The sequence below is a fragment of the Adelges cooleyi genome, unplaced genomic scaffold (assembly GCF_023614345.1).
Source record: "Adelges cooleyi isolate 19-005CV unplaced genomic scaffold, UGA_ACOO_1.1 ACOO_flye_CR_arks_rails_tigmint_CR_PRNA_651, whole genome shotgun sequence".
NCBI classification, from domain to species: Eukaryota; Metazoa; Arthropoda; class Insecta; order Hemiptera; family Adelgidae; genus Adelges; species Adelges cooleyi.
Window position 1 is genome coordinate 15,280,361 of NW_026096352.1, and position 15,441 is coordinate 15,295,801.

The 15,441-nt window shown below is 32.7% G+C and overlaps 1 protein-coding gene across 3 annotated transcripts; it reads left to right on the plus strand.

Annotated features, from left to right (window-relative positions):
* Window positions 1-2,898: 2,898 nt before the first annotated feature.
* Window positions 2,899-11,654, plus strand: LOC126844786 (histone deacetylase complex subunit SAP130). Of its 3 annotated transcripts, none has more exons than XM_050583195.1 (13): window positions 2,899-3,692; window positions 5,017-5,125; window positions 5,190-5,284; window positions 5,676-5,876; window positions 6,081-6,132; window positions 7,058-7,228; window positions 7,937-8,054; window positions 8,841-9,104; window positions 9,259-9,515; window positions 9,965-10,136; window positions 10,233-10,359; window positions 10,859-10,957; window positions 11,314-11,654. In XM_050583195.1, exons 1-13 carry the CDS (start codon window positions 3,561-3,563, stop codon window positions 11,473-11,475), a joined length of 1,959 nt encoding a protein of 652 aa, XP_050439152.1. In that variant the 5' UTR covers window positions 2,899-3,560; the 3' UTR covers window positions 11,476-11,654. The 3 variants fall into 3 exon arrangements, with proteins under 3 accessions (XP_050439152.1, XP_050439153.1, XP_050439155.1); XM_050583196.1 differs by having other exon boundaries at window positions 9,977-10,136; XM_050583198.1 differs by lacking the exon at window positions 7,058-7,228 and having other exon boundaries at window positions 2,901-3,692.
* Window positions 11,655-15,441: the final 3,787 nt, after the last annotated feature.

The window sequence follows — 15,441 nt, forward strand, 5'->3', positions numbered from 1 at the left end:
AAAACTTAGGTGGTCTGATTTCAATTCTCTTAACTGATGTGACTTTTTTGGCTATCACTTTACTAGGTCATGTGGGAAACGGATTGTTTGCTTTTTCTATGTAAAAAATTGTTTTTCAATATTAAACAAAATATGCAATTTTCAAGTACAACTAAAACTTTGGAACAAGAGGTGTCCGACGATTTATGACTTCATATTTGTAATCAACGTAAGAAACACTATTTTATGACAAAAATAAATGGTGTCCGGTAATTTGTTTCAACAATTTTTTTAATTTTAATTATTTAATTACAAGAAACTGAATTTTTTAAATAAAAATTGGTTTTCTACAAAACCTAGAAAAGGAATCATAAAATTCGATATTTTCACAGAATTGAAATCGGACTATCCTAAATAAATGTAATTTTATCAGGTTTTTAGGTCTAAACTCTAAAATACTACTAAAATGCCGCTTGCTCGTTGAACAAATTGTACTAGATAAAAATATTACCTCGAAAGTTATAAAAATTAATTTGTAAATAAATTGACACGGTCAAAATGTATTAAAACCCATTTTTTCTTAAATATTTCCTATATATTAAATTCCTTAAAACCCGTTCGCTTTCAATCCTTTTGAGCCCGTATCATGTAATAAGCAAACTATACCTACCGCTGGCAAGTCTGCAGATAAAAAAATAAAAATTCTAAAGCTAAAAAAAACCGACTTACCTATTATTATTAATATTATTATACAGGTAGATACACAATATTCCACTAAAAAACACAAATTTACAATAGTTATTAATTATCAGCTTTATTACAAGAAGAGCCACAACCGTGGTCCATGTCTTGTACGCGGTCAGCTGTTGTTTACACGCCAAAAGTCGGCATATACCCAGGTTATTTAATTGGTAATCGGCCATGTTTTACATAATAATATTGTCTACTAGGATATTATATTACTATAAAACTACTACGGAAAAATGTATTAATACTAATTATTTTGATTGATTAAAAAAACGGCTTTTTTAACCCAAGACAGCACTGTGATCCGACGTCGGCTGTGATCAGGCAAGTGTTTTGTTTTTGTTTATGGCCTGGCAGGTAAGATCGCTTTTTTAATCATTTATATTAACATACAGTTTCTAGATGTACAATCCATACCCGCGCAATCTTTAGTCATTAGGTATGCTCAGACGTCAAGTCTCGCGGTAGTCAACAAAAATATCTTGGTACTGTTAGTATTACAAAAAACTATATATTTTTTTTTACCGTAAACCGTTGGAATAATATATATTTACTATAATTTAATTATGTAAGTATCGGCTACGGGTAATAATGATAAGAAAAGCGCATAGCAGTATATGAAATCGAGTGCTGTGCATCCATATGTGTTGCCTAAACCGAACGCCGCGCTTTTTTTTTGCTATCAAATGTCTATTAACGCCGCCTTCAATGCCCAATTTTATAATATACAATTTGTTTTATAATAGATTCAATTTTCAGGAATTTGGGAAAAACATGTAAGCAATAATTTGTGTATCCAAAAAAAAAAAAATATGACGCAAATAACATCTGGTAAATAGCAATTACTTCAATACCTACGCATATGTAAACAATATAACCAAGCTTAAAACACAAAATTACACAAACATATTTATTAAATTATCACGCTGAATCCGAATTTGGCCTCAAAATTATTCTATAGACTTTTTTAAATCGTCTTTTAAGTAGTCAAAAACAAAGTTATTTTTATGTTCAAAATAAACTGCAATCAATTCTAAATTATTTCCAAGTTCAAAAATATAATTATTTTTTGTCAAATCTGTTAGTGGAAATGTTTTTTTTTAAAAATTACTTAAAAACGAAATCCAAGAAAATATACATTGCAATTTTGAATTCGAACAATTGAAAAGTTTGGCAAAAGGAAAGTAATTATGTTAAAATGAAAAAAAAAATTAAAATGCATATACACTTTTGTTTGTTCGAGCTGTAAATTTGGAAAAAATGTTTTTTTTTGCCAAATAAAAAAATTCTTTGGTAATTTCACATAGTTTTTGTCCCTAAAAAATGTTACAGCCGCTAGAACTAACAATGAATTTTTTACTTAAGAGCTCGAACAACAATGTGCCCCTTCAAATGTCTACTTATTTGAAAGGGATTCGCATAATTTCATATTTTTTTCCAGCCATTAGCTATGCGAGATAATAAAAACAAAAATGTATATACTATTAACTCCAGATACTAATAGATAATAACTCTAGAAGAAAAAAATCTGGAAAAAATTAGGAATTTTTTTTTGTTATTTTTTCTAACATGTTTTTCTTTTATTAAAAAAACTTAACTTCCACCAGACCCATAATAACAAACATCCTAATAAATAATATGTATATATTATACATATATATATTTTTAAAACATTTGTTTTGTGTTGGTTGTTTTTTTTTCATTTTAAAAATATGCATGAAACTACAATTTTTTAATACTTCAGTAATTTTTTTTTTTTTTTGGGAGGGGGGCGGAGGAATATTAAATTTTGAATGTTTTGTGTATCACATAGAGTAGTATAATATCTTATATATTAGTATCTTTACATATTTTTTACCCTAAATTGTTCATATTGTTTAAATTATTTTCACATAATAAATAATAATAACAATAATATTGTTTTTTGATATTTTGTTTTATCAATACGGAATATCGTGCGCTGTCTGCTTGTACAATCTGTGAAATAAAAATATAACTCGTCCGTTGTCCACCGACGGCGCTGGCGGTCATCCGCGCGGCGGCTGCGGTAGCGTAGGACGTAACCGCTCTGGCGGCCGTCGTCCCTCCTCCTCCTCCTCCTCCTCCTCCGACCATCGACCGTCGACGGTAGCAGCCGCTGCGGCCGCCGCTAGCGTTCTGGTCGCAGCTCGGTACATGTGATGATTACGGCCGCCAATCGCCGCCGTGTGTGTTTGTGCCGCCGTCGTAGTACGTCGTCCCTGATACGAATTATTCGAGTCGACGACAAACCGCAATTGATTCCGCCGCCGCCGCCGCTACAGCCGTCATCGTCGCAATTTCAACGTTTACCGGTTAAGTCGTAGCGTTTTTTTTTTTTTTTTACTAATTTTGTTGGCATTTTCGACTTGACGAACTGTACGTGTCACGGCACTCGATTGTGACAATACGTCCGAACGGTTAACGCGTTCTCGCTCGGCCTATTCGCGAACGCTGTCCGTTTTGTCCGCGTCCTCGTTCCAGTAACGATATTCCCGAAAACGCTCGGGCGTTCTGTCGCTGCCGCCGCCGCCGCCGCCGTCGCCGTGTACGCGTAAACAAAACCCGCCGGCCATAGGCGTTTTCGTTTTGGCGCCCACAATGTCCCGTCGTCCGACGTCCGCCGTCGTCGTCTGCGCGTCCCACCTTTCCGTTGTCCGTTGCGTCCGCCAAACGAACGCGCTCGGATTGCGTTAGGGCCGTTGGGTTCCGTTCGACAAAAACAAAACAATATTATCTGTTTGATTATTCCGCCGACGACAACTGTTCGGCGTTAACCGGTGTCGCATTCGCCCGCGTCAGAGCCGTTTTATACTATGAGCGATTTCGCGGAACGCGTCAAAGATAACAGAAACACTGCCGTGCTGAAACATCCGTACACAGGTGTAGGCGCCAAAAAATTGTTGCCGGACGCCTCGAAACACACCACCAAAGACCCGCCCTCCAAAGTGAGTAGAAAACCTTTTTTTGTATTCCGTTGTTTGTTGACCATTAATAATTAGCATACTATTGGGACTTGACGTGCCTTTCGGTAAGTGTGTACCGATATAAGATTAACCAACGACCTGTTTGGGCGTTGTCTTTCCTCTACCGCACCAACAACTAGTTACATCAACGCTACGTTCGTCCAGGCGATAGTAACAATGATTTTATTGTAACTCGCTTCCTGGTCGTCACCAAATGGAATATGTCGTAACTCGCTGTTGTCGATTAGCGTCTTGTTGTCGTTGATGTTAACGATTGGGCTCTAAAGCTTTGATGGGATTTGCGTTGGAAGGGTTTGTTTCGTTTCTTTAAGGTGTTGTTGCCATAACCATGGATAGTGTGTAGTCTAAAAACATTTGTATGATCTTTGTATTTCAAACAAATCCCTTTTTTTTTTTCTATGTATTTTCTACTGGTTTCGAGATAACGTTTTATTTGTGTTTTGTAATGACATGTTGAAATCAATTATTAAATATAAAAAAAAACCATCCATAATTTGTGCGTCAATTAATTAATGATTTTTTTTTTTCAACTACATCTTCCTACTTGGTTTACTGCCCTGTTTATATCGTGATAAAGTTTTATAATATTATGTTGTTGTTTTCTATTTTTTTCAAAACTCTGTCATGAAAAAAGCAATAGAGGTGCTTATGACTATTACCAATATTATCTATCTACGATTGTAATTAATTACTCCCGTTAACAAATTTTTATAAACATATATTATTATATTACCTCCTAATCTATCCGTTGTGATAATCAAATTTTGTTTTCATAGAAAAAAATCTTATGATGAAACTAGGTATGTTATTGTCTGAGAAAAAAATTGCACGCCTGATAATAATCAAATTGTTATCAGGCACTCAAGGTTTTTCACGAAGACTTCAACTTAAAACTTGAAATTGTTATGTCTCGTTTTAGTGTCATTCGCCCTAAGTTTGTTGAATTTAATGTGTAGAATGATTGTGTTAAAATGGTTTTCTACTGTGACAAATTTTACTCATTCGTAATGTAGGTGCGTTTTCTTTGTAGTTACGCATAAAATGTATGTTGTGTATCATTTGATTTTTGCTGTATAAAACTGTCGAGCTAAAACAACATTTATGCTTGGATGTACACAGTGTACAAATATATTATTATTTTCTAAGTATAATTTTACAATTACAACTGTGTAAAAAGTATGGTTTTGTTTAAATTTTGCAGTTGACCTACTAAGAAATTGGCTCTGTTAATCATATCATTATCGTTTTCATTGTTGTGTATTTGATCGATTTTTTGGTTTCACAGGGGTTCAGACGGTGTAATTCGCCGTCGCGTGTATTTGCGGCAGTGGCAGCAGCAGCAGCGGAAGCAGTACAGTTGTGCAACGCGCCGTCATCGAATTCAAAATCGTCCAGTGAGTATACTGATTATAGTTTAACCAGAATGTGTGCTAATTTTGTTAACGTTTTACATTACAGATGTACCAAAACTAGCGCTACGAGACCGTATAAGCGATGAAGTCAGCATTTACCCTGTTCTCCTGCAACAGAACAAGTCACTGAGCGCATCACAGGTACGTGTGTGTGATTGCATTATTGCAACAAAATTAAACAACAACATATTGTATATGTTATAATAATTTAATTACTATCCGAATTATTTATGCATAGCAAATTCATCAAGAAACCATCTCATGATGGCAACATTAGGCTTTCAAGGCCTGTTGGGCTATAAAAAAAAAATATATATATATATATATATAGATATATGTATGGATAGTAATTATTATTTAATGTAGACAAGCTGTGTGTATATTGAAATACCCGCTTAACTTTTTTTTCTAATGCTTCAACACGGACAATATAATAACAACGATATATCGCTGTGGTTATTGCTTTTGTGGACATTTTCCACAGACATTTCTGTTGCCCATATCTGTACGATGTTATTGTTTTGTTTTACAGTCGCATAGAAAAGGTGAAAACCTCATGAAAACTATAGGACTGGTACCAGCCCGATCACCGATGGCGGCTCAATCACATAGTCGTATAATCGCGTCCAACTCGCAACGCACGATCATGGAATCTCAGAGCACTCCACCTCCACTGATCCTTTCATCGGCGCCACACGTCATCCATACGACCACCGAAATAATTTCTTCAAAGGTAATTGGAACGTTTTAACAATTACTATTTCATGGCAATGTGTAAAATATGTTGTGCCAATTCAAGGTGGTCGTTTTGTACACAAAAAAAATAGTAATAATTAAGCGAACATCACATTTTCAACAATCATTTCTTCTTCTATTGTACTATTCTATGATACCAATATGTACTGTTATTAATAGTAAAAATATGTTTTTTTTTCAGGTTGCGCCCGTGTATCCTGTGGCTCCACATTTGTCGGTGATCAATAAGACGAGTAAGTTTATGGTCGTCCACAAACTTATTTTTGCCTTTACAAATACTCGTACGTCTCGGTCCAAAAAACCTACCATTTGTACCATCTTCAAAATCCTTAATGTTTCAATCTATACTTCATTATCGTCGTAGGGTTGTTTTGTAACAAAGACTCAACACGTTAGTGATGTTATTTTTTCCGCTTTCATACAGGTCTATTGTTATCCACACTACTACCTACGTATTCAGTGTTGTGTACATGGTATAGATAAGTGACTAATTTATGTGTATAAATTGAACGTTTCAAAGTATAGGCTGACGACTTTGAATAACACAATGACCAAGCCGTTTAGTATTTTTAATACAAGCTGGAGTTCACCGTAATATAATTTTAGTTATTAATTACAATTTTGAAACTATATGTAACAATAATGTTGAAATAAACGCCTTAAACTCTGTAAAAATAAAAAAAGTTAATATCGTATAAACAAACAATTGGTGGCGTACTTCAAAGGTCGACGGCCAAAGCAGTCGAGCTCTGATTTTTTTTTGGTAAAAAATAGTAATAAAATAAGTATAAATATTTCTCCGCGTCGATATAATTGTCATCCCATACAAAAGTGAAGACGTGCTTTATATAAATACGCCTTGGCAAACTGTTGCAGAGTTAAATGGCAAATTACTTTGCAGAAATAAAGCACCGTGCAGAATAATACATTGTGGGTAACTAGTAATTAAATATATATATATATTTTTTTATGTACAATTATTGTTCTTAAAACATGATTGTAAATAATCATTGCCCCCAACTGAATGTAAATTAAAGAGTTGTCAAACAGAGTTAAAACAGTAATAATGGAGTAAAATATTGTAACGGCTATACATTATTAGTTTTTTTTTTCACTCTACCGCCTTAACAATTTTCAAATTTTTGGATTTTTTTTTAGGAACTTACAATAGTAAAGTGGCGGTATCTAAGGCACCGTACACCGGTGCTCGACGCCAGGCCGTTGTGTCCGGTGTGGTACCGGTTTATGCTCAGAGTGATTTCGCTTATTATCCTCCCAAAAGTTATCGCCAAAAAACAATCACTAGTAAACCAACAGTTGTTGTTCATGGTAATGAATTATTATTCTAGTACAGTAGAATAATAATAATAATATTGTTGTAGCTGTAATGATAGTTAGTGGCATTGTACGCTTTTTTCGTTGTCCTCGCCGCTGTTGTAATCTATTATAATAATTCCAAAATTTATTTGTAGCGTTTATTATTATTATTATTTTTTTTTTTTGTCGATTGGAGTACAAATAAATATTTGGTTAAATTAGAAAAAAATCATTTTTAATCCAACTATTTAGTTTCCAATAAATAAAACTCGCACGATTGTATTCAATTATATTACTTGCACATCGTTGTACTGAACCAAATCCAATTTGAAATCAACACAGCCACTGTCATTAATGATGTACGATTAGCTACTCTCTGCATGTGTGTTACTCATCGTGTAAGCTAAACGGGCCTTGAAGGTCTAACGCTGCCATCACAAGATGGTTTCTAAAAGAATTCGCTATCCGGAATTGCATGCGCAGTACTACGATTTAAGTATATTCATAGCCATGCGCTAAGCTACTATGAATACAATTTTATTTAAAGATTTATTGTTTTTTATTCGATTTATTATTATTATAAAGATTTACTGACTTGTACAATAGTAAAACGCTTGTATTAGTAAATGCATTTTATAATGACCCCTTACCTCAAAACTTTGATTGTTTGTTATTATGCAATGTGTTTCAGATTTTAATAATTTTTTTCTTATCATAAAGGTTCCGCTCCGGGCTGCAGCGATGATTCAAACGTCACCGTGACCAGTGGTAACCAGCATTTATTCAAACCAATCATATCGCCAAGACCTAGCATACTGAGGAAACGCGACGCCGACGGGTAAGCAAACAGAGTTGTATAACAAATTACCCATTTTTAAACATATATTGAATTGTAATTAAATGAATTGTAATTGTAAAGTGATTAGAACTTCGAGGAAGGTTGCAACAATTATAATAAGCTTTTATTCATACACATCTGTGTGTGGTTTATTAAAAATATAAATTTACTTGAATAATACTAAAATAATAAATAAAGTATTAATTTCATCAGCTGAACTATACTCCTAAAATTACAGTTTTTAGTACATTTTTGTTTCAACAAATTTAACTAACAAATAGGTCATCCGTCTTTCCTAATGGTATTTTTCCATTGTTAGGTACTAATAGGTGAGTCGACGGCATAATGAAAATATTTTTCCGATACCTGGTAACCGTTGATCCACTTTGACATAACAATCTAGAAATGTATTACGGGTCAAAGTGTAAATTTGACTAGAGAAAATGTTGCATATAGTAAAGCCTTACTTTAGATCTACCTTTGTTCTAAGTTTTAGATCTTAACTCCTAAAACTTAACTCAAATAAGTTGATTTCTAGGGGAAAGAGTTAACAATAGTTTTTTGGCTTGTTAGTAAATATTATTATATATTAAATTTTATATAATTTTCTAAAAAAATTTGGAACTAATTTAAAAAATAACAATTTTTTATATCATCATATTATTGTATAGGTATTATTACTGCAATGTAATTTGCTTTTGATCTTTCTAATGTTACATGTTTTCTAATGTTTCTATGTTACATGTTTCATCATAACACTCACATGATTGTTGTTCTGTTTTTTAGAGTTTTGAAAGCTCAAAAAAATCTTATACCGATTCTCACTAAAACTGACAACGAAGAATGTCAGATCGCTGAAGAAGCGCTGCCCAGCCGAAACGGTTATGGTGAGACGACCATCTGTCAGCTGCCGTCGCCGTGTGTCGAAGTGCCCATTCTGGTTCCTCAAGTGACCGAGGCTGTATTACCTCAAATCGCTACATTGCAAAGAGTGCATTCGCACATGATGATCGATATAAGCCCACGCAAAAAGCCTCGTAAACAACTGTTGTAAGTCACTGTTGTAGTTAAGCATAATACCTATAGCGTTTACTAAAAGGGAAACTAAACCTTATTGTTGTAAACGCCGTAGTACGGTTTTGTTAAGTGACAAATAATCCAAAACCGCTGTATCGTTAACAACACACCTTTGTCTCTACTGCAGGCCGGTCAACCAAGACAGTCCGTTCAAAATTGTCAGCGACGATATGGAATACGTGGTCGACAAAACCGCGGCGAACAAACTGGAGAAAATCGAAGAGTATACCGAGGAAGACTTGCCAAACGACGACTGTGCCGACGGCGATGCGGAAGACGAACTGGAAGACGAACTCGACGACATGGACGTGGACGACGACTGTCCAGCCGACGACGATTACGATGAGGACGAAGAAGACTACGGAAACGATTTTGGCGATGCTGGTGTGTATTGTTGTTATGCAGTATTGCAATTATTTTACATAGCAGTAGAAAGTATATGGCAGTATGGGGTAGATTTGAATGTGTGGCCACGAGGGGAAGATTTTAATTTAATTTAATTGGTATTTTTGTGTATTATGATTACACAACACAATACATTAAATTGTGTGACCTAATTAATTTTTGTTTTTTCCCCGATATCGATAACACAGCAAGCAAGCAATTCTATCACAAAATATGTGCTCCGCATTCAAATCTACATTGTATCATATTATCTAAATATGATTGTGTATTACGATCGATATTATTGTGTTGTTTTGTAAATATTATAATTTTACTATGGTTTTGTTTTTTTATTATTATTTGTATTGTTTTATTATTATTATTATTATTTGCTTTTAACGTTGTGGTTTTTGTATTTTTCAAAATTGTTAATCGTTTTTTTAATTTAGACTCGTTTCCAGGGTTTGATTTTTCCAAAGCTGAAAAATCATACTTTGAAGACGGGAAAATATCGACCGACCTGAGCGACGCCAGCTCCAACTGTAACCCGATGAACAAACGGCCTACGCTTTTGGGCCGAATAAAAAACACTTGGCGCGGTCAGTCGCAACATTTCCAAAAGTGAGAGACTGTTATAAACATTAATTGTTGCCTTTCGCAGCATCAAAAGCTATAACTGAATCGTAACTATAATGTACTATCGGTGGTTGATTTCAGGCACAGCGATTTCAAAGTGAAAGAAAACAAAAAACAATTGGCCGAAATGCAACAAGCCAAAAAGTGGCAACCCGAAAGTCGATCCGGATGGAAAGTTCAACGTGTGTTGAAACAATTTGAGGAATTGGTGAGTTTTTACAGAGGTTATGTACAATTCTGGGGTGTACCTACTTGAGTTGGGCAAACTTGCAAGCATCGCTGTTGAAAACCGTGTATTGATTTTATAGTCATAGGTTTCGTTTAGGGCATTTTTGATAGTAACAGATTTTTGGCGAATAGGTTAAATCCTTTTGGCTCAGAGGTCTAATGCAATCTAGTGTAAAACACTAGTATACAGGTTAGAAATAAAATCAGGATAAAATAAATGTTTAAGTTATTAAAGAAGGCCAAAACAACACCATGTTTGCGGTTTCAATATTTTATGTGTAATTAACACTAAAAACTTGCTATGGAGGACAAGTTATATATTATCCGAATCATGTTTAGACGATAAACTTTGTTTCATTTATATTTTACTTTACGGTATTTTAACGATGATGTTGGTAATGCTACACAGATAGTTTGGTCACTAGATTATAAAAAAATGTTATTTTTGAAAAATAATAATACATATATTATACTTTCAGATCGCAGCCGAAGACGGAAGTATTGAGTATTTGACTGGCTTTTTACAATTGATAGAACGTCATTATAGCGATCAAGACTATATAATCGAACTAATTAAAGTATGATATTATAATATGTTTATATAACAATACATTTTTATTATATACTATATTTATATTGTATTATTATTTGCTAAACCTACAAAACTTTTATTTTTATCAAAAGTGCTATTGATTTCTTTGAAGAAAAAAAAATCACTATTATTTATCAAACAAACAATGCAATTTCTAAATTTCACAGTTGACACCATTTGAACGGTGACAACAGATATAAAAATATTTAACAGTTTTGTTTGTGCTTAATGTTTTTTATAATACTACATAGTACATAACATGTTGTAAAATATTGTAATTTACGGTATTATACATCTTTAAACATCATACTCATATATTTTTTTGTTTTGTCATCTGTTCAGGACAATATCCAAAGGTGTAAGGTGACCAAAGATCAACTAGAAGAAATTACTCGTCAATTATCAAAAATATTCGAACACAAACCGGCCATCGACGACATTGCCGAAAAATACGGTCCCAAAGACCTTAAGAAAAAATGTGTTAAGATATTTATCAGAACGTAAACAGTATGTGTTTTAAGTTTTCATTGAATTTAACTTCATTTTTTTTCTTTTTTTTTTATATATATATAATTTTATATATACATAATATAATATATGTGTATGTATGTATATTTATATAAATAAATAAACATATATAAATGTATATAGATTATACATTTATATGTGTATATATGTAGTTATTTATATATTTATTAAAATTATATATGCCTTTTGTTTTTTTTTTTCGTTTTGTCTTAATTTATTTCTATAAAAAAAAAAGGTTTTTTTTTTATTTTTTATTCAACTGTTCTACTAGTGTACATAGTACATAACATGTTGTAAAATATTGTAATTTACGGTATTATACAGGAAAATTAATAATTAATTTTTTATCACTTCTATGTATCTTTTTTTATTTATTTTTTGCTAAATACTTGACGTAATATAATATTTTCAATGATATGAAATTATGTTCGACAATTTTTCTGTAGTGTTTTGTTCGACGAACCTATCGGATAAGTGTAACATAATAATAATTAAGCAAATTACTACTGATTTGTTATTTAAAATACAAATTGCTCAGGTCCAAATGGTTTGAAATTTGGTTTCTAAGTATCTAATAGGGAAAAATAATTTCATTATTTGTATTATTTATACTTTGTTAATTATCGAATGCCAAAATATTGTGTTAAGTATTATCGTAAAACTGAAGTGTTATATTCTGAAATATCCTTTCGGTAAAATTGTATTCGAGTATGTTTTAAATACTTTTTTTTTTTTAAATATCCATTATGAATGAGTATTGAATACTCTTTTTCAAATACTTCTTTTTTCTACGATTTAATGTTTTCTAAATGAACGATTGCAGCGCATTATTGAAAAAATATAATAAATAAGACAAAATTAATTGTTGGTTTATTTATGTTGAACGTTAACAACCCCTTTACACTCTTACCCGTTATTATTTAAGATAGTCGCATTGACAAAAGTTGTTTTTGTACGTTTTTCCTGTAAAATATTTAAAAACAACTAATTGTATGCCCTACTTCCAGACACCCAATCGATTATCGTTAAAGACTACTAAAGACATATCAAGGTGGATAATAAATGATATTTTGTTGTATTGAGCTTACACAATAATATATATTACTAAATGAAAACTGAAATTACTGTTTAGGTATGAAAATCAAATTATACATTATATATAAATTATATATATTTTTTTTACTAGCTAATTTAAAGTAAACAATAGATACGCCAGAAAATGACTTCTACAATAGAGAAACAACTTTAAAAGTTTTATAAATAAATAAATAGAAAAACTTAGTATTTTTTCATCTTACAATTATTTTAAGAGGGCGTCGCACCGCCCATTTTTAAGGAGTAAAGTATAGGCAATTTTTTACAAAATCTTAATTTAAAGGTTAAACTGTGATGTGTAATTATAGTTCAATAACTAGGACTCTATTTTGGTAGTTAATTTATTTTTTGGACTATCATAGCATCCTTGAAAGCGATTTAAAAATGTTTTTTCATCTCAACTTGTTTAAGCAGACTGAAAATAACTCGCTTAATTTTGGATTTAGAGTAAAAGCACCCATTATAAAATTAAAAGAAAACAGTATTTCGGAGTGCAAGACGATGCGTTTTTTTTCATTATTCTAAGTATAACGCTCAATACATAGTTTAGAAATAACGACTGATTTAACATTTTTTAATGACTGTAACTTTCCAAAAAATTAATTTTTTTTAAAAAAATACCCTCCAGAATATTGTTTTCTTTTAATTTTTTAATGGGTGCTTTTACTCTAAAACCAAAATTAAGCAAGTTAGTTTCAGTTTGCTTAAACATGTTTTTACCACTGAAAATCACCCGGGCGACGCCCTCTTAAGCATGTTACAAATGGCTACTAGATCAATTGTTATCAATATTGCCTAGCCTTTGCCCCTTAATAAATAGCGCTTTCCGTTCCCCTTAAAATGATTAGACACCGACCGATTCTAAGGAGTCGAGTATAGGCAACAATTTTTTCTAAGTACTTTCTGAACTGACAATTGATGTGTGAAACCACATAAGTGTGTTTCACTGTACCCTACTTGTATATTTCAAAGAACGGAAATCGATTAGGAATATAATAGCTTTTACAAATATTGGCTGTATGTTTCAACATTTAATTAAACTTATAGTTGTAAACTATTCTAATACAAATATTATATGCACATAAGTAAGACTTATGTTTTGTTAATTTCAAAAATATATTTAATTTCTATTAGACACAAATTGAATTCAAGTAAAACACTTAATGTCTGTCTGTAGTGTAAAGATTGCTTTTTAAATAATTACTTTATTTTTATATTTATTTACACTGTTTATTTAAGTTCAAACTTTCAATAAATCTATTAGAACAAAAGTTAGTTATTTAATTTTTGAATGAACTTGAATAAGCTAGTAAACATATTTTACCTTTTGCCCGATTTATATTCACAATAGCTGTGGCGGGCAAACGCGTTGGGCGAAATTCAATACAGTGTCGCCGCGATGTTCTATCGTTTGGTCGCGGTCAAACGTGTGGCCACACTGATGTGTCGTTTCGAATATGGCGGACAAGCCGTCGCCGCGTCTCGTGTACACAAATTACCGTTCGCAACCATTCGTTACACGCTTGCCAAATTCAAAAATGTCAGTCGGACATTGTATATGTTGTTGTTTCGTTGGCCACACTGGTGTGTAATTTCCAATATGGCGGGAGTCGGTCGCGTCCCCGCTTCTCGAGTGAAAACCGATCAATATACATTGGTAGGTCATTCGCGTTCAGTTGTATCGTTTCGACGTTGTGCGTTCACCACACTTTACCGGATATATTATTTTATTATATTAATTGTAATATAATATTCTATACTTGGTCCTTCGACGGGTTTAGTGTGTATCCATTTACAATATAGTAAATTCGTAATAGTGCTCCTCAGACATGCCAGGCGCGTTCATCCGTATGCGTCCCGACAGGGAAGCACCAAATCAAGAGATGTCTGCTAAGGAGCGCCTATTCATGATAAGTTGTTATATTTTAATAGGCCTGACAGGCCTTGCGATACGCATTGTTTACTTGTACATAAGGAGCAGGGGTGTTGCACTTCATCCAGAAAGTTAGATCACACAGTTACATTATCGTTTTCATACCTACTTTATATCTTCTACCTAAGCTTTAACAGGTATGCGGCCGCTCTGGCAACATACTAGACTCGTCCTCCTCAATCAACTCAATTCCACGGTGGTGAGTTCAAGGGAAATTCTCCTTTAAAAAAAAAAAATTACTTAAAACATGCGGTGTAATTTATGGTGTCTAATATTCCAGCATTATTCTCAGCGGTTCATCCTCTTCAACGTTACATTCAATATTGTTGTTTTCAATAAACATGCATGTTTTAATGTACGCCCTATCATTGCACAGTCTTGTAGCTCTGAAGACATACATCTGAAAGTTAACCATACAATAATATTGCAATCAATGGAAGCTTTTTGATATATCCAATTTTTAGTAGGTGTACTTTGCTATTTCAATATTATAAAGCACAAGTATTGTCTAATAATAATGGTTTTTCTTTTTGCTGCTGTATTTTAGATCGTTGCCTCCTGTTGTTCTCATCATGCCAGTGGTCTGCGAATCGATGCATAGCAGCTGTAGCTGTTTAAATCAACCGCTTGAAATTTGCCAGCAAAGTGTAACGCCTATAACCATTATGTCCTATATTATTAAATAGGCGTCGTGAATGGTTCTCAAATGCAATGATATTAGTTGGCAAAATCGTAGTTCCTACCAATAGAAGTTATATGATGTAAATTTTCATTAGAAACGATTGCTAAATAATGATTAATTAATACAGTTTTATTGTAAAAATAATTTAATTTCTCTTTTTCAAGATTATGTGGGAATAGATTTTTGACATTCCAATTAAAATTATTGTGTTTTCAAATCCTAATTGAATTTC